This window comes from Plectropomus leopardus, chromosome 6 (genome assembly GCF_008729295.1).
Source record: "Plectropomus leopardus isolate mb chromosome 6, YSFRI_Pleo_2.0, whole genome shotgun sequence".
NCBI lineage: Eukaryota > Metazoa > Chordata > Actinopteri > Perciformes > Serranidae > Plectropomus > Plectropomus leopardus.
The window spans coordinates 22770433-22794896 of record NC_056468.1 but is presented as its reverse complement, the minus strand read 5'-3'; the positions used below and the strand labels follow the sequence as shown (position 1 = coordinate 22794896).

The 24464-nt window shown below is 39.1% G+C and overlaps 1 protein-coding gene across 3 annotated transcripts in view; it reads left to right on the top strand.

Annotated features, from left to right (window-relative positions):
• pde4d (phosphodiesterase 4D, cAMP-specific) overlaps positions 1–24464 on the top strand; it is a 228454-nt gene that overhangs the window by 165825 nt on the left and 38165 nt on the right. Inside the window, exon 1 of one of the 3 annotated variants that reach the window (XM_042487567.1) lies at positions 19470–20064. The exons of the other annotated variants lie outside the window; for them this stretch is intronic. Coding sequence (XP_042343501.1) covers positions 20000–20064 — 65 coding nt within the window. The 5' untranslated portion in view covers positions 19470–19999. Of the gene's footprint in view, positions 1–19469; positions 20065–24464 lie in introns of those variants that run through there. 3 annotated transcript variants of the gene reach the window in all.

Genomic DNA, 24464 nt, shown 5'->3' with positions numbered 1-24464 from the left:
ATATTCTAGTCAACAGCTGGTCTGTTTCTCACCTTACGGAGGACTGCACGTTGCGGTCAGCGAGTAGAGTTGTAAAGGCATTCCTCAACACGTCCTGTCATTTTCAAAACCTTCATCTCCGTGCAGCATCAGGTGCATTTCTAACACAGAATATACACAAATTGGACAGTCAGTTTTGTTTTTGTTTGTTTGTTTTACCTTTTTTTCTGTTTTGTCTTTATGACGTTGATTGCATGCATTGTTTTTTTTTTTTATTTTGAGAATGACCTTTTCCATTGCTGTATGCTTGTACGATGAATGTCAGAAAAAAGAACAACAAATTTTGGATGCAACACTGAGCAGAATTTCATGGCAGTATGCTGTGCTTCCAGTCACACAATCAGTCAAACATCTGCATGTGGTGTGAGAACTCAATCTGACTGCATGATCTATGACTAATAACTAATATTACACTGTAGGATATCAGATCCTGTGACACTCGCCTTCTGAAAGAGGGATGACTTATGACTGTCTTTTATCTGGTTTCAGTTTCAGTTAATATTAAAGTCAAGTCTGGAATGTGCAAGAGCTGTGATAGTGAGAATTAACTGGGATGTGTTGTTACTCCGGCTTTCCCATGAGGCAGTGCAGTGTTAAATTGATTATGAAGTTACATGAAGCATGACAGACATGTTTGTGCTGATATGTTTGAGGCTCTCGGTTTAATCTGCAGAGACAGAAGCACGTTCTGCTGTTGCTCACAAAGGCTCCAGTGTTTCACCTTCTCTCTGTTAGAGAAATTTCAATTAGCCCCTCTTTTGAATTGCTAAGTGATCGGTTCATTATTTCACACCTATTTTGCAGGACATCTTGCTGTTACTGTGTGTTTGTCTGAGCACACACACACTGAGTCAGTCAGTATTGGCAATCTTAAGACTCTTCTTGCCCGGGCTGTTCTCTTCACTATCCAAAATCTCTTTCACACATTGCTGATCCTGGATTTCTTATTGTGTTGTTCTGCCACTTATATACAGTTGGTGCTTTTTTCCACCCTTACTTTCCCCTGTGTGTTATCTACCCACGCGCACACACACACATGAGCCATATAAGACAGTGTTTTCATTACTCATCGGCATCTCAACGCCAAAAACACACTCTCATATTGGTAGACAGCAACAGGCTAACACAATTTAGATCTATTGGCATCATTAAAATAATTTACCATATCTATTTTTTTTTCTCACAGACAAATAAAATGAGTCAGCCTCGGTGCATATTTGCCTGTTTCATTAGTTGATGATGGGCTTTAGGGCTGCAGCTGATTATAGTTTTAGTCATTGAGTATTTTGTGAATTAATCTATTGAGCAATTGCATAGCAAATACTTTTACCTTAGTAAAGAGCAATAGTAAATGTCCAAAAGAGGAAATAAGGCAGGTCTCTTAAATGAACAACTAATTGGTTTCCTTTTTAGGAAAACATTTTTATTGCTGAAATTGCATAAAGTATTTAGGATATTATTGCTAATAATACAACCTGATATTTAGCTTTTTGGGCTGTTAAATGTCTCACTATTTTCTCTATCTCTCCATCCAGCTTGCAATCCACGCCATCACATCAAATCTTCTTTTTTCACAGTGCAAGTGTGTTGTGTCACAGTAATAATCATCTTTACGAAACACAATGTGCTGTATTAGTTATATGAATTTGAGGAGGCTTTGATGGAAATAATTTGCAAAGATGATTTTCAGTAATCGAGTTACCCGAGTTTCTTGAGAAATAGTTTCAGCTCTAATGCGTTTCATTCAGCATTATAAAATGATATAACAACTAATGTTGTAATACTTTTAATAATTGATGTTTTAGTTTGTAATGATCGGAAATCACTGCCCATCTTTATTTAGGGTGATCTACTGTAGTTTGTTGCTTTCAGTTGTCAACTGTAACAACAGCCTTTTTCAGCTGTAATGATTAATATCTAAAGAGGAATAAGACAAAGAGGGACAATGCGCTCAGTTGTGCCTATATGAGTCTACTGTTAAATAACTTGCTCACTGGAGTACATATGAAACGTATACAAGTACCACAGTGCTGGGAAGCCTGTGGGCAGCTTTGACATCACATTCATTTTTAACATCCATTTCATTTCAATTTTATTCATGGCAGCCTGTGCTGTGCCGTGCCGCTGTCCACACAGCAGCTGCTAGATGGGACATTCAATCTTCAATCTCTCGTGTTCATCTCTGGGACACAGGCAAGAAGATGGACAGATCAATAAGAATACAGCGTGGCAGCCAGACATATTTGAGGCGGGGGATAGCTGCAGGTGCTTATATGAGCTCAGCATAAATCAAAAGTAGAAATGTTACAATATAGAGTTGGAGCTAAGGGAGCTGGGACGGCACCAGACCGTGATTGGTGATGTTAGTTAAATGTGAAAGGAAAAGCAGGTAGATCACAGAGAGAGAATACCCTTCTGCTTAGAAGTGGTGAGATTACAGCTCACAGCAAGTTATTATGACACAGTCTATAGCTTTTGTTTGCTGTTAGCTTGTCAGGTACAGCCCTGGACGTCATCTTTTTCAGAAAGACAAAATTGTCAGTATTGGAGCAAACTTGATTACATAATCATCATTCTAAGTTCTGTGCACCAAAATATGGGACAAATTGCATCTCATATTGAATCAGTAAGAGATGATGCATTTTATTTTTCAATAGGCCTGAGAGACATTCCCATACTTTACTGAATCAAACGTGTTTTAAGTTTAGTTTTGGTTCCACCTCTGACGAACAGCAGCACACAGCAGCTTAAACTTTGCCTCATCCAGAGAGAGACCCTAACAGGGTTCTGTGACTTTCGGACGGTCTGAAGGGGATACTACCATTTTAGCAAAGCAAAAATGTAATGTGGAGCGTACTATAAAGCGGGTAGATTTTTTTATTGAAAGATTATGACATAATTCTCAATAATCTTAAATTACAAGTTTAATTTTAGTAATATTACAACATATCTCAACTTTATTCTCTATTCAGACAACACAGATAAGTGGGATATGTTCTGAATGTGCAGAAAGTTTTAAATAATAGAAGTCTTGCTGAAACTTGAGCTATTGTGCAAAGCTTTTTTTATTAAAATGAATTCATTTATCATTGATATGAATAGGTGCTACATGCACATTTAAGGAGGTTATTTCTCCAAACAACAGACACAATAGAAGGTGCAGAAATAAATAATGCCTTTGTGTGTCAACTAACCAGTAAAAATTAATCTACAGAAGAAAAAATGTTTGAAAGTAGCACAGAGTGCACAAGTCGTACTGCTTTATATTTCAGCTATCACCATTTCTTTGTATAAATAAAGACATTTTCACAATAAATTGGTGCAGAAAACTTCCTGGGAGAGGACCCCTTACTTAATATGTGTCCCCTTGTGATGATGAAATGAAACCTAAGCCCTTGTTATACTCTGTCAGAGTCCTTTTAACTATATAGTATAAAACTGCTGATACAAGTCTCTAATTTTCCTGACATTCAAATGTCATTGCTGAAGTGGTGACAAAATACAAAGAACTTAGGAAATATCATTGCTCAGTCTTTGGTGAGTTGGAGTGCTGCTGTGCAGCTGCGTACGTCACTATTTGACCCAAACAAAACCTGCGGTAAGCCAACAGATGTTATCATGCCCCGGTCCTTTCCTGCAGGAACAAAGCAGCTCTCTGAGAACGGCTTGTTATATACTCCCACCACCACTAAAAAACAAACAGCTGTAATGAAACAAAAAGATGTGGAGAATCGAGTTTCTAGGAAAACAGGTTGGAGGCCTAGCCCTGGGGGTTTTCTTTAGGATCCACTAAGAATTAAGAGTTTATGCGTCACTGCTTACTCTGTGTGTGTGTGTGTGTGTGTGTCATCTGGCTTTGATTTTTTGGCTGCAGCTTTTGCGAGAGGCCACAATTTAACGAGTAACCCCTTTCAGATTCTGATCTCCAAAGGTGTGTTGACTTATCTGAGAAAATTACGCTCATTCTCAGAAGAGCTCAGACACCGTCAGCTGTTTTTAGTTCATTCACCTTCACTGTGTTGTGCATAAAAGACATAAACTATGGAACATCTCAAACATAATGAGAGTTACTTCTTATTTGCAGGAATTTATGATGATGACGATGTTCATCTCAGGGGGAATTGCTTGTGACGATGATGGCGATTAGGATTTTCATGATGACGCATATTGGGAGGTATACAAACAGATTAGAAAGGCTTAGGCTGGGAGAGGGAGTCCCCTCACACACACACACACACACACACACACCCACACACATACGTGTACACATACCTAGCATGATTTAGAAATATGTCGTCTTATACAATATTATAATTCCAGCTAATGCTTGCGAGGAAAGCTGTGAGGGTAAAGGAAGGTGAATGTCTGTATTTTTAGAGTTTTATTTTGACGTTGCTGTAGTATAGACAACTTTGATAACTTGAACAGTTTTCTTTGATAATTGTTTGTTTCTGCTTTTCTCTTTTTTCCAGTTTCACTGCTGCATTGTGTCACACTTCCTTTATATCCAAGCTCTTTTTATGAACAGTGTTTAGTCTACACCTTTCACCCCCCTCTGTATTTTTGCTTGTGCTGGTATATTATGAATGCAATTGTACAGAGCTTCCTTAGTAGGAAGTACACCTCCACTTGCACAACCATGACTGTTACACTTCTCATCCCTCCGTTATGACAGACTCTCACATTGCATGGTGTAGAATAACACTCTCTCAGCAGGAAAGGAGCGAACACGGACAGTGACAGAATATTTGTGACAGCAATGAATAACAACACTTAATTTCCACTTTCCACCAGCCACTTAATTTGATACACACAGCCTACACCGACCCTGCTTTTGCTTACTGTTCCTCTGGGATTTTGTTTTTTCCAGCGGCACGCTGAAGCTGCAGAGATCCTTTTTCATGTCCTCCCAAAGGTGCTTTTATTGTGCTGAGATTAGGGGACTTGGTGGGCTGATCTACAGGGCACTGAAGTAAGCTAAATACAAACTCATTTTCCTGCAACATCTTTACAGTATAAACACATGCAGTATAAAGGGTCCCTATGCATTTATATCAGCACAACCACCAGTCAGTAATTTTAACACATGCAAGGAGAGAGTCATGTTGTTGACACTGAATTCTGAATGCATGTGTCAGTGATTCCTTTTTGATCATATCCTGAACAAGGGCTGCATTGTATGAGGAAAATATGCAATAACTTTATTGAATAATGTGATAGCAATTGATGATTACTTGCGATAAATAAACAGATGTTAAAAGTGTGCTCAGTTATTAACTCAGGCTTGCACAGTACCTGTGCTTGTGCCACATTGTCTCTCATGTATCCAAAATATTGCCAGACAGTGATGTGCTATTTTTTTAGGCAAAAGTTCCTTTTAGGCATTCGCCCTTTTGTCTGCGCAGATTCTGGCTGCTCAGATGATGCCCAATGACGGCGGCTGTGTCTGATTGGCCAGAGAGTAAACTGCATGGCACATATCAGAAAAATAGCACCTACAGACAGAATATAATTTAATCAAGCTGTCCTCATGCACTGTTCAGATGTTTTCCTATGAAAAATAATGCAACAAAATCTTTTGTATAAAAGATTTGTATAGATCTCATGTAATCATGAGCCAATAATTTGTGTATAAGCCATATATTTTGGAGGGTTGCTATCAAATGTGCTCACAGGAGTAAAGAAGGAAGCAGTCCCAAGTGGTCTAGTTAGGTGCCAAGTAAGCTGGGGTGGTGGATGGGTTGCAAAACAAAGGACCTTCCCCTGGGACATCACCCCAGTGTTAAGAACCTTAAGAAATCTGACTAATTTTAAGGCACGTTGCTAAAATATTTCTTTTCCTAATCCGAACTCATTTATGAAAGGGGGAGAGAGAGGGGGAGATATTTTTTTTTTTTTTAATATTTCCTTCTCTGTGACAAAATCCAGACACTGTGGTGCAGCAATCCCAGGAGTGCAAGGCCACACAGAGGAAAAAATGTCATGCTTCTATTTTATAACTCTAAACAGTACAGTAGACAAAGCGCCGTTCCAGGTGTTATTTTTGAATTCTAAAATGAAAGCAATAATCACTGACACTTTGAATTGTAGTTTGCAGTTTGTTTCAGCCTGTAAGTGTTTACATGTAGGGCGGACATGTCCCTATCTACCCTTTCTGCAGTGTTCTTGCACCTCTGTCTGGAGGTGAAAGTTGTTTGCGTGAATGTGGAAGTGTGCTTAATACACTGCACATGAAGATGCAGTATAACTAAGATCGCCCCCTGTGACGCTAATGTTCCCTGTGTGTTATGAGGAACATCTTAACCTGGATTACCTGAACTGCGGCGAGGACACCTTTGGCACTCACTGGCAGGGTATCCCTCCCTCACACACACACACACATTGTACAGACATGGACACACACTCTGCGAACTTCTCTGTAAGCCTGTGGCCTCAGCTCTCACTCTCACCAGTGATGTGAGTGGTGATGTCATCAGGGTTTTAATGAGGGATTACTCTGACATCACTGGGACTGCTGCCAAGTTAAACCTATTAGCTTCACCATGTGCTTGCGGTGCACTACTGCTAGAACTGTGAGTGTGTGTGTGTCCATGTGTGATATGCAAGAGCCTATTGAGGAAATTGTGCAGTCCATTGGTGTCTGCATCCTGTTATCATCCATCCATTCATCTCTCCATTAATGTGTCCATCAAGAAACTGTCTCAGTTTGCTGGCCAAGACAGCGTCTGAAAGCCATTACTGTGCACGCACCGTGTGGTTAACAGCAGACCTTCAAACAGCTTAGCAGGATTGGTCTTCAGCCCCGATAACGACAAGCAGTAGTCATAATATTATTACTCAACATGTAGTGGAAGTACACACACAAACTTGAGTGCTATTCACAGGCACACAGTCACACAGAGGCACATAAAGGGATACCCCAAAAAACATTTCTTGTGAGGATTTGCTGTGCTCTGTTGTGTCCAACTTGACACAACAAAACTGATTTTGTAATTAATGGCCAGCACTGTGACCACAGTTGGTGTTTAAGTCAATGGTGACTTTGTATGTCTACTGTGGTTCACTTTATAGACAATATGTGGAATATCAACCCCCACTTAAAAAAATCAACTTTAACCCCAAAGCAGTTACATCAGTGTACCTTTTATTTGACACACTATAACAGTCAGCGCAATAAAGTGAAACTCTACAGACTCTCAGCAAGTATTGAGTGACCAGAATCAAATGTACAATAGCTTTCTTTAGTGCAGAGTTTGGTGCAGAGATGGTGGGCATCATGTGGACAGATGTGGAGTGTGTTTTTACTTGTAGTTATCATATTGCACATCTGATGTCTCGTTAAATTGTTTCAGAGATTTGTGGTACAATATTTCAGTTCAGCAAATCAGCACATCTTACATATAGTTTTGCTTTTGTCAAGCTCTCCTTTCTTCATAGATTTTAAATCAGAAATGCAACCAGACATCTTCCTGTATGCTTGTTGGTGCCTTAAGTGGAGCAACTTCCAGCATGTTTTGATGCAGCTGAGGCTCGTTTGTGTCTTGTATGGACAGATGTATTTGGGTGAAGAACCAAAGGCTGGCCATGTGAGACTAACAGGGTTATGTGTTGAAAGACTGATCTAAGGGTTTTCTGAAACAATTTTTTTTGAATGTCAGTTGAATATCCTTAAAACTAACTTCATGGTGATGGGGTGGTTGCGGCTGGTTTGACTGCAGATTTTTGGTCTGAGGTGTGGAACACGGAGCATGTGCAGTCTGCGGATACATAAAAAATGAGCTGCACCCTGTCGTCCTTACAGGGGTCTAAGCAGACCTTTGCTGACATTTGTGTATGACAACATTTACTTCACACACACACTAAAGTGGATCCCCTTGTGCACACGTAGATGCAAATACTGTAAATTGGCCTTTAAGAAATGCTGCTTCTTTAAGCATTATATCTTTTAAAATTACAAACTTTTAAACTCCCTGTGACTGTGTACTATTGGTCTGCCTTAACAAGTAATGTAAAGATAAAACATCACCAATTAAGAAGTCAAAAAAAATAACTGATAGATGATAATGAAATTAATGGTCATTTTCACCTTTTTATGATACTGTTCGGCTTGTTTGTAAGGTTTCTGTGAGTCAGAGATCTGTGCTGACACAAGTGTTTCTTTGCCTCTGAGCCAGATTTCTTCATGCTTTTCTCAGTACATGATTCTCACATTCGTACTGTCCAGCATCACTTCAGCCGCAACACGTCACAACACACTCATGTTGTCAGTATACGCAGCCAGTCGCACACACACACATTTCCAGTATACACAGCACAAGTAGGAGCTTTTGTTGGTCTTATCTTCAGCGGTCATGCTTCTTCAGACTTTTTTCCTTCTATTATATTGTGGCGGGGGCTGCTTTCTATCCTCCTTTGTGCTCTGCTGAGTCTGTGAGACAAATAATAGTTCAGCCAGCTTAAATCCTCTCTCCAGTCTGTGAGTCAGCTGGATGTATAAATAGAGCACAGGTAAGTCATGCATGGCTGCTGTGAGTGGTTAATTATCTTGACATGAACCGCAGTCACATCCTACTATGAAGTGTTTGGGTTGATCAGTTTGAGGATATGTTAACATGTGCACCTTTTAAACCTCAAATAAAACAATCAGTGTCGAAAGCTTCACTCCATCTTTTCTATCCTTGACCCTCTGAGAAACCCGCTGTCATCCTCAATTTCTCATTACACAATCTGCCGCTGGATCCTTAGCAACTGAGGTCTGATTGGTTGTCAGGACCTACCTGTCCCTTTTGAATTCTGCCACGTCACCATGGCAACCACATTATAAACATGTATCTAGCAGGGGACTGTGAAGGCAGGCAGGAAGTGCTCGTCTCACTGAAGTAAAGGAATTGCTCCTTGACACACATCACAACAGCTGATTTAAGCAGCATTTCATTTACAAAAATACAGCGCCGCATGAATCTCTTTTATTGTCTCTTAATCACATTACCTTTACTGATTTACATACTTGAAAACAAATATCCAATCATTGTAATCATATTCTTCGGCACTGGAGGTGCAGTTGCCATGGCACTAAGCTGCAACAGCAACTTTAAGCCACAGTTATACCTTATTTCTTTTTTTATGGTCTATTACACTGTTGTCCATTGCTTTCTTATACACTGAAAAAAAAACATTTTAACGCAATACTTTTGTTTTTGCTCCCAATTCTCCAGATTAACCCTTTAAGACATGGATCAAAATCACTTTTCTTTCGTTGTGTTCAGACGCCTGAAACCTCTGAAACCTGAGTAAATTACGGGGGAATTATTAAATATTATTTAAAAACAAATACAGGGAAAAAATGTCCAGAAATCTACATAATTAATAACTCTTAAAATATATATTTAAAATTCTGTTAAAGAAAATAGTACTTTCTTAAGGTAGTTTTCTTCCTTTTATTTATGGTTATTTTAAGGTAATTTTGTTAATGTTTACCTACCATAACTTTTTACTAATTTCTTGCTAATTTTTGGGCCATTTCTTCTAATTTGCACAGGTTTCAAAGGGTTAGAGATCCAAGACTTTTTTCTGCACTGAATAGATATATTTCTTTCAATTTTTGGTCATAAACTGCAGAATATCCACCAGAGATGTTGCCTGTCAGCTTAATTTGGCAGTACATCCAACCACCCTTACAACAGCAGACCACTTGTAACTGCACTAGTTCAGGACGTCCACTTACAGCTTCAGCTGCATGATGGTCTGAGATCAGCTAAACAGCTGATGCAAAGTTTCAGCATGAATTTTAACACCCAGGAATCTATCAGTATTAGACAAACACCACTCCTGACCAATACCTCTTTTGTTTCATTCTTAACTGTCTCTTGTCTTTCTCCTCCACTCGTCATCTTTTACTGACTTAACTTTGCCATTCAGTTCATCTCTCATATATTCTCACTGTGAATTACCTAACACTCCCGTCTCCATCCTCCCTTCACCTCTGTCCGGCCACATCAATGCTAAGCCCCTAACAAGGTGGCTGACCCTGCCAGTCATGAGAGGAGAGCGCTTCACAGAGCCCTCCCTGTGTTTCTTGCACAAAGCCAGTCAATTAGCTCTTTATGCTCTTTTGTGCTTAACCTGTGGAGTCTGTCGGCCTGCCTGCTCATTTCTATCACTGATTACTTTATTCAGCTTTTTTCGCTTGTGTTACTTTTCATGCATAGTTTATTTTTATGCAGCAGTAAAAAAGATTGCTTAATTGTTGTATAACTTTTGTACCAATGTCCCTATAAAATGTGATTTGCAATCTATCCTTGAACAAAGGGAATAAACAGTTGAGCTGTGTATATTACTCACACCTTGTATTTGAAAAGATGCTTGTAAGTACACGTTTCAACATACAGATACAGTGGTTCTGGTTTCATGGCTTTCAGCCTCAGGGACACTGAATGACGACAGTAACACCGTCACCTGGCGCTCTGTCACAGCTCGTCGCTGCCAATGACAGTGTGTGTCCGACCCCGACAACTAGGTAAACATACGTTTGTGTTACAAGTTGTGTGTATGTCAGAGGGAACAAAATCTGTAAAGCTTTGTCATATTGATCTGCGTGTGCATCTTATCCAGCTGTACATGTTGTGTTGTGGTGTGCGCTTATATTTTACTGCACTCACTCAGCACTTGTGTGTGTGTATGTGTGTGTGTGTGGGTGGGTGCTCATGTGGTGATTTTCAGATGTTCAGCGTGAGTGTTGAAGCCTGTTGTGTCTGTCGTTGCGTCTGTGACTTTGACAGCCCTCCTGTCCACCCAGGAGCTGTTGTCACATGCTGGCTGCTTCTGTCAGAGCTGAGCAGAAGCCGTAACTCCACAGAGATTCACGGCTCCGTGTGTTTGAGCTGCTGATGGTTGAGCTCTTGTATCTGCATTTGCTCTGCAGAGTGCACTGCCCTCTGCTGCTAGCTGAGAACAGTCGAGAATGTTTCTGAAAATGACACACAAAAGACAGTGTACTTATTTAAAAGATTATGAATATTCATGCCCAGTTGACCCTGTTCCACTGACAGCTCTTGATGTTATGTCATCCTATTTATAAACACAGCTGCATGCTTCATTTTCACATGGTAATATAATAGACATATCTAATATACTAATTCTAACTGTTGGCTCAGATTGCAGTTACTAGTTGACATGTATTTCTCATAACAGATTATTTATTGTGGGACTCTGCTCCCTCCTAGTGGTGGAAATGAGCTATAACTGAAGTTAGAGCATGAGATGGGGATTGGGGCTGGTGAATACAGATTTCATTAAAATCAGCAAATCAAATTATCAAAATAATGCCCTGACATGTGGTGACTGAGTCATCTTATTTTTGGTTTTGTAGTCTTTCAAATATTGCTTTAACCTGGAATAGTTTAACAGGTTATGTGCTGCAGTCACACATAATTTTCTGTTCCCGTCTTTTCACTTTTGTGCAAATCAGCAGTTAGTTTGACATGTAAATTATATGATATTTCAGCTGCATGAAGAGACTTTTATATTCATGCTCCAAGGTTTTCTTACTTTTACTCACTAATACTTGTTGTAGCCTATATTGGGGTACATAGAGGGATATACTTGAAAAAGTTATTATGTTTTATACACCCTACTCAAGAGTGCAAGCTTGCCTCTCAAACTTACATCTGGATGGTGGCTCATGATTCGAAGAAGCTTCCTACATTTTTGAGAAATGTGTAGAGAACAAATGTAAGTCTAAGCAAATGAAGTTTTTTATTAACACAATGAGAAATTAACATATCTGGCAAGTCGCAAAAATGTTGATGCTGAATGTATAAGTAAAATGTTCACTGAAAACTGTTTCTTTTTTTCTTTTTTTTATGCCAATGTAGGCAATTTAGTAATACAGTGTCCACTTTTTGATTTTTTACAGTAATTTATTACCTGTTTTCTAATTTTTTGTTTTACCAAAATCACAGTTTTCCTCTAACCCCAACCGAAGTGCCTATGTTGCCTTTGTTAAAGACAAGAGTCTAAATGTGAAACTAAAGTTCTGGTTTCAAGATCTTGCATTTTCTACACTTGCCATTCACCCCGACTACCTCCGTGCAAAGCATACCTGGTGCATTAATGTAGTGTTTTGTTACCTAAAAGTAACAATGCAGCAATTACGTTGCCACAACGATGTAATTAATAATGCAACTTAATAAGATATAAACCTAATTATTAGGAGACACAATCTCGGTGATCACCCAGGATAGATCAGTTCATGCTTGCCTGTGTACAATAATTGAGTGTTGCACAGTTCCACCCATTGGCATGCACAGAAGCTGGCAGTATGGAAGATAAAAACTCCAGCATCAACTGCAGTGGGATTAACTTTATTGTTAAAATAAGTGATGTTCCCAACGACTAATATCCCTGATGTTCGAACAGAAGTTTGAACTAGTCGACTAGTCTAAAAAACTCAGAAAATTATCAAAATTGAGCACAAATTTATCCAGAGAGTGAAACATTGTGCAAAAAATGTGTATAGAAGCCATTTGAATTTGTTAATCATTTTTTTAAATAAAAAAGTTGTATTTTAAATGCAGCTGAAATGTGTGCTAATTTGCACCATGGGTTATGACCACTGCACATCATCCTAAAAACATGACCAAAACTCTCTAAATAGAAATTAACATTTATTTATTTATTCTTCAGGAAAATAAATCTGTGGGGAAAGTGTTGAATTATAACACAGACATTTTCATTGGGTAAAAACAAATGCATAAAATAATACGTTTTTACAAGGTTAACCAACTAGTGTTTCTGGTTCCCCCTAGCAAGGTTTAATCAGGTGGCCGACTATTCAGGAAATTCCCTAGTTAAAACTGATATTTTTTTTTAAATCTGGACTTCAAATTGCTGTACACAAATCATTTGCCCCTCTTATCGCTCATAAAGCTATACCGAAGTAGATTGGCTTGTTAATATAACAGGATTATGTAATTTTGCAGCAAGTCTACAATATCACCGAGAACATATGATTCTTGAGGCTGCCATTGCAGACTCCTGATATTCATCTGAGAGAAAAGGTAAATTAGTTTGCTCTACCGCTGCACTTTGAACCTGCCTCTCCTGCATTTCTCTCTCACTCTCCATCTTTTTCCCAATCAGGTCACACCCATGCTGAGCCCTCTCCTCTCACACACCCCTCCCTCCCCTCTACCGAGATAGCTTTATCAGGCTTGTCACTTTCTCTCTCCACATCTGTCTTGACGCATTGTGTGTGTGTATGTGTGTGGCAGTGATTGCAAGCTTCACCAAATATGAGTTTGCCTGTTAACTCAGATTATCTGTCTTTGGAGAGAATAGCCCGCTACCGCCACGCCTGCTCCAACGGCTCACCCTACGCCATAAACAAGCCCATCGACATCAAACCTCGTGTCAGGAAAGGGTAGGATTGTTCTCTGGGGGTCACACTGTTTGTGGTGGTTACGGGGGACAGCGTGTCGATATTGTGACCTTAATATAAATTTTCTGTTTTGCACTGAGGATTTTAATGTGGAATTGTTTTTATGTTATTTAAATTCTTTTAAAAAGTTAGATATTCAGTGTTGTTGCTAAATGCTAACTTCTGCTTTTGTTTATCTTCCTTTCTTTAAATAAGAGATTATTAACTTGGGAAAACTTGGAGTAACTTAAAATCTGTCTTCTGAGTATAAACTGCGACTATGTATTGTGTAAATGTGTGGATTGATGTGTTTGTATGAATGTACACAAAGTGTGTGTGTTCTGTCTTATCAGAACATTAGCTGATGAATAGCTCCACCTGGACAACACTGAACTGAACAGTGTTCACCACAGAGCGTTGTGTAAATGGTGGTTGCTTGGTGGCTGCTTGTGTTGTTAGAGCTCGGTCGAAGCTGTAGTTGTGCTGTTTACTCTGCTTAACCTATAGTGTCGACCTGAAGTGTGTGTAATTGTGTGTATATGCGTGTTTGTGTCTCTCTGTAAGGAACAGGTTCTCTGCTTTTACAAAACATGGCTAAAAGAGAGAGGTTAATGGTAAATAAGCAGGTCTGGTCCAGTCAACATCTAAATCATCAAGGCGATCAAGAGGACAAGTCCGTCCACTAACCACAGCAGAGCGTAGGCTAATCATCAGAGCACTCTCTGTCCATTAAGGCTCACGCATAAAATGTCAAGACCTTGTTAGGCCCGTTTTCATGCTGCATTTCTCAGCTAATATGTACTCAGCGACCCCAGACAAAACTAAGATGTGCTATCGTCAGATTTTTTTGTCCGTTTTGCAAAAACGTGACACTGAATTGTGTACGTGAGTCTGTGCCTGCTGTAGTATTTGAATATGAAGCAACGGTAATGGCTGGTGGCGTCTGTAGACATATAGATATGGATGGAGCCTTGTCAATACTGGGGGCCAGCCATCTGTGCTCACTGCCTGCTCCAGTTAAGTGCTATTTATATCAGCATTTACAGAGTGTGTTTACCTGCACCATATACTGAACCTAGTTCATGGAAAAGAGATCTTTCTTCTTTTTTTTTAAGAAAATCAATAATTTTGTCAATTACTGTGGTCATTTTATGGTCATTTAATGCAGCATATGCAAGTGTTTGTTTTTTTTTTACAAAAATTACATCAAGTTTACCACTAGATGGCAGCAGTTTGTCTCTAAGATTCAAAAAAGAATCATAGAATTAAGTGATGCTTATTTGATGGTACCGTGAGTGTTTTAAAAAGTCACTGTTAACATAATAAACATAGCCTGTAATGAAAGTAACAGCAGTTACCTTTTGTGACATGAATGCATTTATTATTAAAAATAAATTTATTATTAATAATATATATATTATATTATAATTAGTAGTAGTATTTATTTTAATTGAGCTCTTACTGAAACAGCTAATCCCCCAATTAAAAAAAATAAAACAATTCAAAAGACAGGAACAGAAAATGTATTAAAATAATTAAATGAGTACTTAGAATGACAATGTATTGTATATAAATGTAAATTTAAAAAAGATATACAGTATATGTTATTGGAAATAGGGCTGTAATGAACAATCACTTTCATTAGCGATTTTATTATTTTCACGATTAAGACATTAGTCATGGTAGTTGCTGAATGTCAAAAAAAAATGTGAAAAATGTTCAGCACAATTTCCCAGAGCCCAAAGTTGACATCTTCAAATTGCTTTTTTATTTCAACCAACAGTCTAAAACAGAGAGACTTTTCATTTACTATCATATATTACAAAGAAAAGTAAATTTTTACACTTAAGGAGCTAAAACCAGCAAAAAAGACTGCAGTGATTAATTGCTTATCAAGTTAGTTGACATTTAATTTCCTTTTGATTGATTCATCCACCATTCAGTGCAGCTGTAATTGGATAAATATATCTGATTAATGGAGTGCTTTTATCATCTGTATAATTGTTTGGCATCACGTTTGGTTTATTTTTTAGTAAGACACCTTAAACACCTTAAACAAACAAATCCATACATCTATGTTGATAAGAAAGCATACATTGACTTTAAGGATGAGGTATTGATCTTTCCTGGCATGCAGCGAGATACATATTGCAGTAATAGTTAGACTGAGTTCATGCCGAATGTACAATTTAGTTCTGACTTGTGGGCGAAATAACACTCCTGCAAACTCAGCCCTGCTGGGCAAGACCAGCTTCACTGTTTCTCTTTGTGTCTTACTCCTTTGCTTCCTGGGGATGGCAGTATTGTAGCCTTAAAGTAAATGATCTGTTTATGTGAAGGGAAACATGCACTTGTGGGCTGCATTGTTTTTTAAATGAGACAGCAGAGCATGGAAAATAAGAAAAGATGATGTAGGTTATATATTGGTTTTACTGAAGAAGTCCAGTTTCTTACTGATTTAGGGCTTTTTTTTGCACCAGAGAGTTTTTGTTTGTATACATTTGATACAGTTAGTTTTGGTTTGACATTGTAATTATGTGAGCGCACTAAACCATACGTGACATACCTACGGTATGTCCTGTCGTCGTCATGAGCTGTGTGTATCGATATTGGTTACCAGTCAAAAGAGTTATTATGTATCTGTATTACTGATATTGGCAAAAAATCCAATATTAGGGCGCCTAGTGGCCTAGTGGATAGAGCAACGCCCCATGTACAGAGGTTGTGTCCTTGCTGTAGTGGCTGCAGGTTCGATTTCGGCCTCGGCCATTTGCTGCATGTCACCAAGGTAGATGAGAGAGTTTTCTTAAGGAAACTGCTCTCTTTTGTTATTCTTTCCTTGACAGCATGGAATGTGCAGACCGTGGTAATAGGATTAGTTTCACCACTTTGACTGAGCCATAAACTCCGTCATTCTGACATGCTGCACTGAAAGCATTAGATGTGCCTATTCAACTTGCTGAAACTCACTTTGAATATCTCCATACATGGTCTTATCTTTATGGCAACATAAAACATACAGAATTAAGTATCAGCACCTGCTAGTGTTAAATCGGCTGCGCTGTCCGAGAAATGTCAGCCAGGGCTGAACGGCTCCAGAGGTGTCTTTCCTTTTCTGGAAATTGGAAACTGATGGACACATGGTGATATGGTAGAAAGCCATCATTTAAATCAATAAATGGTCACACAGCAATCTGATTTTAGTTACTGTGCACATGAAAGTATTAATTTGACGTTAATTTGTTGCAGTATTATATACCAGGAGCATGTATGGCTGGTTGCCATGCGTTTGACCATGTGTTGTTTGTGCATGTTTCTGCATGTGAGCTCATCTGCATGTGCGTACACAAGAAATTAGCATACGTCATCCGTCTGGCTTTTTCATCGGGGCTGCCTCCTTTTTCCATGACATAGAAGCTCATTTACATAAAATATTCTGAAGCATCAGTGACTGTTAGGTAGATGACCCCAGTATTATCAGTGTATTGGAGCAATGAGCAATTTGTTCTTCCCTCATGAGAGCTGCAAATGGGTGCATTTCCGTTTCTGCTGCTGTTTGATTGTTGAAGCCATCCTTCTGTTGAACAAAAGAGAAGCATCCTGTGACTGATGTCCAGCTCTTGTTACTTACGCCTACGGCCAGTTGCACTATTGATTACATGTAAATGTTCTTACACAGATGCTGTCATAACGTGTGTGTTGATGCTTCTGCTTTTTTGCTTACAGGCGTTGTGTTTTTATCCGTGTCTGTTTCTCTTGGTTAGAAGGTTTTACTTCTTGGAGTTACAACCTTAGTTCAGAGTTTAGCAGAATAGAAAGATCTCCCACATAATAATGTATCTATAATGTTGCTTTCATGGAAGTTTCAAGAGGTAATAAAGATTAATGTTATTTATTTTTCCAAGATTTATGAATGACATTTACCCCCCCCCAGGTCAAAGGCAAAACAATTTCAGAAAAACGCCAAAATGTTTTTTTTCTTTCCATCCACCTCTTTTTTATACTCTTTTTCAATTTGTGTGTTGAGAAAACTTTAACAGAAGTTAAATGAAGTCATCTTGTTGCGCACTCGATCAACTGACTCCCAATACTCCCAAAATGATTGTTAGTTATGTTAAAGGCCTTTGTAGGGACAGGCATTGGAAATTAGCAGTAGCTATAAATGCTATGATACATTGCACTGGATAACTGTCATGCAATATTCTATGCATACTGTGCTCAAGCCTATCATTAAATGAAATGAAATAAGAGTAGTGGATTAAGAAACATATAAAATGGCATTTTCTTTAATAGATTTTCAGAACGCTACATTTGGATAGAAACCCAATTTTAGACACTTGAATATCAGTAGCTTTCAATGAAAAATCTTTCCAGAATGATTTCAGGAGATTTTGAATCACAAAATTGGTTCTCCTAATTCTAAGAGTGTAGGGACGCAGCAATTGTTGTGTCCTAGTTTTGTGTGCTGATCAGATGCTGTTTTTTTCACTTCATCCCCAAAGAAAACTGCAACCAAGAGAACTACCATAAGTCAGAAATAACCGTCTGCAGTGTTAGTTCAGGAAGACGCGGGATGATGTTTGAAAGCAAAACAACCTTTATGTGTATCTGTGTATGCATGGGAATATTTCATATTGCACACCAGGGTGAAACAGCACAAGCATGGCTTTTGTATCCAACCATACTTGTTTGCTTTTGTGTTTTACTTCATTGGTTGTCATACAGTATGTCTCATTAGCATTCCTCCAACATACTGCAGGATCCACAACACACAACATGACACACACAGAGTGCCTACAAAGGAGGCCTAGCTTGCTTGACTTTACTCATTTATGTGTGATTGACATGCCAGACAGCTGACATACCTGTCTGCCTGGTGGAGTGCTAATGTTAGCTCCTTTGCCCACAACTCTGACTGCAGATGCTGCCATCTGAGCTCCACACTCAAAGCTATTCCACAGATAGTAACACACTGATGATTTCATTTTATAGCCAGCATGCCACTGCTGATGTTTTTTTATTGTGAAAATGAGTACAATGAAACCAAAATAACCCACTTTGTCTTGGGTACGATAAAAAGTGAAACAAAATCATTCTGTTGAGGTGGAATGTAATGATGAGTCCGTGAAGGGAGGCTAAAATAGGCTCAGTTCACGCGACTCATGACTTCATGCAGTAAATGAAGGTTTGAGGCTGCTGGGGAGAGATGTACATCTGAGTATCGTGCGTTACTGGGACCTCTTCTCTTTTGTTTCTAAGGTTGTTTGTGCAGAGGGAAGACACAGAGTGGCTTTAAAAAGGATGTCACACTTTGTGATGCATTTGAGCTGGAGTGGCTTTCATCAGAGGTTTAATACGACAGAAAACCTGTGTGCTCCTAAGTACTTTTTTTGGTGTGGAGAATTTATAAAGTGAAAACTAAAGAAAATTATCTATGTATAAATGCATTAAATAATACAAAGATATATTCCGAACAAATAAGAAACTAAAAGGAAACACTCAAATTCCCTAGACACTAAAAAAAAAAAAAAAGAAAAAAACAGGCTTCATGTCTGTAAGTTGGCAATTCAAGGCTAAATCATTAAATGTCATGATTCATGTGTCATTATTAAAATAGCTTGCTATGATTTATAGTAAAATTATTTTGTCCTTGCTTTCACATATTTTTACTCCCACACATGTTATTCTCATTTTAATAATGCTACCATGTGCCAAAACCTTCTTAACCCAAGTTCTAGTTGTATTTGCCAAATGCGCATTTCAGTAAATCCCTCGTTTTTTCTGTTTATTGCTTCGCTCATTGGAACGATGAAACTCAGCCAACAGTGTCTTTCTCTCCAGGTCATCGACATGCTTTAGCTGTTGGTTTTAGGTTACTGTGGCAGCCGAGTGATTGACACTTGAGACGATTGTTAGGGTTGCTGTGAGGATACAAGTCCCGCCCTTCAAGGAATTACTACTACCAAAACAACCCCTCCCACTCCAGACATACCCAAGCTGCAGCTCAGGGAAACAGAGAGGCAGAGAGAGAGAGCACAGGAGAACCGTGTAGCTCAAAGACAGGGACTCAGTAATAGAAAGACAGCAAGAGAGGCAGAGGTAACGAGGAAGGGGAGAGAGGAACGTGAGTAGAAGACGATCTTATTTCTAGAAGTCAGGGGACTTACAAGACAGAAGCAGAGTAAGAAAGTGGCACAGAGCATGTGCATGGCAGAATTAGGAAAGAGGAAGATCACATGCTGAACTGGCAAGAAAGATAAGTGCAAGTGAGTGACAGAGAAAGAGAGAGAGAGAGAAGGGTGAAAAACCACCTACTGTCAAGCGATCGGAGAGGAGGAGGAGCAGCAGTGTGAACTAATCTTGGACAGAGCGTTTGATCGGACTGAACTCGGCTCAGCAGACCTGACCTCTCCACCGAACTAACACCGAGGGAAGGAAGCTCCCACTGAGACCAGTTAGGACTGTGGTCAGACCACAGCAGCGGGCAGGTGGCCCTGCGAGTGTGTGTGTTTGCAGATGTAATGTGGAAGGAAAAGCCAGACCATGAGTATCATTCTTAAACCACGGTCGCGCTCCACCAGCTCATTGAAGAACACAGAGGGAATATGGTAAATAGACAAATAATTGTGTCCTGCTGGCAACATTTCCATGTTAATCCTGTTGTGTGTGCCATTGTTTTGCTCAGTTGTTCTCCACCTGCATGCTTGTTGCTCTCTGAAATACTTTTCCTCACCCTCCCAAGTCCTTCCTTTTTTTTGTCCCCGTTGGCTTGCTGTGCTTTCTTTCAACTGTTGCCTGAATACATCACTCTTCTTGTCAATCAAAACTTGCCTCTTGCGTGGTTTGTTGCAGAAACCCTCTGTACCCTGTAGATAGGTCAGTTACAGGGTTTTTTGTGTCTGTTTTTCTGTGCAACGCATGGCATGTTCTGTGGTCAGACTCGATTTGTTCTGTCCTGAACTCCAGCTTATTTTGTGCTTTATCAGATAGACTCAATAAGGACATGACATTTGCTGTAGTTGTTATGACCCTCAATGTGCTTCCATTAGAACTCACTGTCTATTCAGCCAGTGAAATCGTCCAAAGCACAAGGTTGTAAAACAGCAAGGAGGAATGTGTTGTGTCGCTCCATGCATTCTCCTGTCGACGCATGGCTCCAGATAAATGCAGGATGCAGAGCGCACTGCCAGGGGCACAAATCGCCCTTCCCTCCCCCTCTTGTCTCCTTCCCCCTCCTGTCTCAACTTGTCCTTGCCTGTCAGCACTCATTTCCAACTAAGAAACTGCCCTGTAGCTTTAACATGGGAAGTTAATATTCACAGTTTTCCCATTGTGTTACTCTGAGGCAGAGCTGTAAATGGATCGGAACAACCCTGGACAAATACACTGTGCTCGTGGGGTGGCGGTTGAGGGAGCTGGTTGCCCAGCAGCATGTGTTTGAACCCTGTTGGACATCCCTGCAGGGTTCACTTCGTTCTCACATTGTCAGTTTATCAATCTGCTTTACAACCTCCCCAGCAGGAAATGACGCTTGTGTGAAATGCAGGCATATTAATTAGGTCTTTGAGAGTTGTAGTTCTCTGAGCGGTGCAGGTCACAGGTCACAACCTCATATTTTAGGATGAAACATGATCTTTTCCTGACCATAATCAAGTGGTTTTTGTGCCTAAATCTAACCGTTCATTCAACACAGCATTGATGAAACATAAAGTTTCCACATATCCACTACATTATAGCATGCAAATGTAATGTAACCATTGTTGGAGAGATGGTGAAATTGGATTAGATTAGATTAGATTACAATGACCCAGATTTTTTTCTTTTGCTTTATTTCTCAAGCAGATTACCATTTAATTATTGTGTAGTCATATAATACATATAATACAATAACATACAGAATAATTTTTATATTTATTACATAAACATTAAAGTAATGAGACAGACAGCTTCACTATTTACTTAATTTTATTGACTGTCTCAATGTACAGTACAGCTGTCGCAAACACCTTTCAAATTACTGTTCAAATTTAGGTAATGCACTGTATAATTCCAATACATATTTAATAATACAGTACAGTGCTATGAAATAGGTTACTGCAGTTTAAATTTCCCTCACCAAGGGCCTATTTAAGGGGCCATTACCTGTTATTAGCAATTCACTTGATGAGGGAGCCTTCAACCACAGGTGCTTTTCCTCATGCTCATTTGTTTTCTGTCTCCCTCATCAGTAACCATGACTGTCTTTGGTTGTCTGAGTAGACTACGCGAGGTTGCCTGAGGAGCACCAAGTTTTGCTGCTGCATATCGTGGGTGCATCAGTGGCAGTCTATCATAAATTTTGAAGGGACTACGTTTTTTTTGTTGAGAGAGAAAATTGCTTTACTTTCCTGTTGTGATTTCAGTGTGCATGAAGCCCCAGGGAGTTAAGTGTTTTATATTTTTTATTTTTTTAATAGTATCAACATAGTTTTAAATGTTTTATTCCATATGATGAAAAAGACCCAAAATTAACACTGTAAGCAGACTACTTGATTGCTGGGCAAATTATCAAAACAGCATGTGTATAGGACTGATCCTGTCCCAGTCATTTTGATCCATAAAAGCAGTTGATCAGTGTATCAGTGTTTGAGCTGACAGCAGAATGTAGCTGTTTCTCATTTTAAAAGCTGAGAATCTGGCAGCGTTTGGTTTGTATGAGCCATCTTCTTGAATGACTACCAAAAGCAGTCCTCAGCTGGACAAAGCCTCCTCCATCTGTCCTGCCCTCCTCTCTTCTGTTATTTACTGCTGTATCAAAGCTTCTTTCACTAATTCTCAAACATCGCTGTCTTTCACAATTGTCATCACTGAGCGTACAAGATTTACAGTAGAAAAAAACACCGGAATTATGAGTGATAATTCAGCTGTTTGTGTTCGGGTTGGTGTGTTTGTGCAATGTACGTGTGTTTAATGCAAAAAGAGGTGTTGTCTCTCTCAGTCAGCTTATTATCTCAGGTATCTGTGTGTTGATTTGGTGTGTGCCTCTGTATGCGTCTTTGTGTCCCCACATGAGTGCTTGTGTGCTGACGTATTTAAGACAAGGATGTGGTTCGGGTGTGTGACTTGCCCCCTGGCTTGACCAAACTCAGACCCCACTCCACCCAACCGTGCAAATGCAGGTTTGTGTACGCAGACTTTTAAATATCCACTGTTATGTAAGCTTGAGTTTGGAAAAGGTTAGAGATAAGGTTTTAGGATGTTTATGAAATCCTGTTAGCGCCACACCTTTAGTAGCACCTCTTTCCCACTTTAAAACCCACAGTGATGTTATTGTGTGCTTAGATAAAGTGTGGAGAGGTAGGGAACGTGTGACTTTGAACTCAAGTGTTTGCATCTGGTTTTTGGCGCTGCAGTTGGGCCATCTAAGGCAGGCTGTAAACGTTGAAGGTTATTTGTTATCTGACATATTTTCTCAATCTGACCTTAAGTGATTCAGACTTGAGATGATGAATAGGACTGAAAATAGGTCCATAGTTAAGTGGACCTTTATGTATATAGAAGCAGAACTGGTTTGCTTTGCTTTGAACCATGTGACCAGGATGAAGCTGCATTGCCATGGTGACCTCTTTGTATGTCTCTCATGATTGACTGAGTTTCTTGAATGGCCCAGTGACAGCGAGGACTAAAGTAGTGTCATGACTTGAATTAAAGGATTCACTTGGATTCACTGCTTGTACCTGACAGGGCAAGAAAAACCAGAAGGAGAAAAAGAGAGGGAGATGTGCAAAATCTTCAAGGAGAATTTTTGACAGAGACTTAAACATTGTTCTATACCACAACTGTAGTACGAGCAGAAAATACCACATATTTTCTGAGCAGCGTTCTGTACACAGTTAAGTCCTGTATGTGAATTAGAAGCAGCACTTTTAGACTTTGAAATATTATCAGCTTTAAAATTCACCAGCCAATGTGGCACAGCCCCTCATCGATTTATCTGCCAGACACCAACTTTGCCAGCATTTGCCGCATGGTGGGTGTTAGTTTCACTTAGTGCATGTGTGTGTGTTAGCATAGCTGCTTCCACTTATGTGTGAACGTGTGACTAAGAAGGGGTGTGCATGAATATAGGCCAGACAGAGAAAACGTGTCTTGGTTATCAGTGAGTGGTCAATCACTTATCTGCTTTGCCTCACCACCTCGTGGATGCTGGCCTCTTCAAAATGTGTTTTTCTGTTACCTCAAGTTTTCTGGTCATGAGGTGTTTTTTGGCTCCGCTCACTCCCCTGTTAAGTGTCTAGATTGCAAGGACAGTGCTGAGAATTAGAGGTTTATAAACACTAACATCTTGCTTCCTAAAGTTAATTTTTGCATGGAATTTTAATAGAGTATTTAACAATGAAACTTAATTAGCTACTTTGCCTAAATATGCTGCAACACTAGGTTCAATGCAACCATAGGCAAAAACAAAGATGATGGTAATATTCTAATGTATATACGATGGCATATTGCGGCCATTAGGGGTTAAAAAAACCCCAAATAAAATAAAATAATGGTAATATTCTAAAAAAAAATAAACTCAGAATTTCCAAGATTAAAGTGGTAAATGTACAAGAAAAACTTTGCCAATTTACAAGAAAAAATATCCCCTGAGATTATAAAGTAATAAATTCGCAAGAAAAAAGGTCACATTGATTCAGTATTGCAAAGTGAAGCAATGTAATTCCTTGACCAAAAAGTTTTTTTTCTCATAATTTTGTGAGGTCTTATTCATTAGAGAATATGTAAACCAGGCAAATAATCTGCATTAAAAGAAAAAAATATAAAAAATTAAAAAAAATATACGGCAAAACTAAGACTCTCTTGTCTTTGCCTATAACCAGTGAACCAATATCACTTACACCCAGTTACACCCATATTTTACTGGGATTTTAGAGGACATAATAGTAAATGGCTTTCATCATACAAATATAGTCAACACTCCCATATATCTCATCTATAATAATGACATTTTATGCTTGTCAGTGGTTTG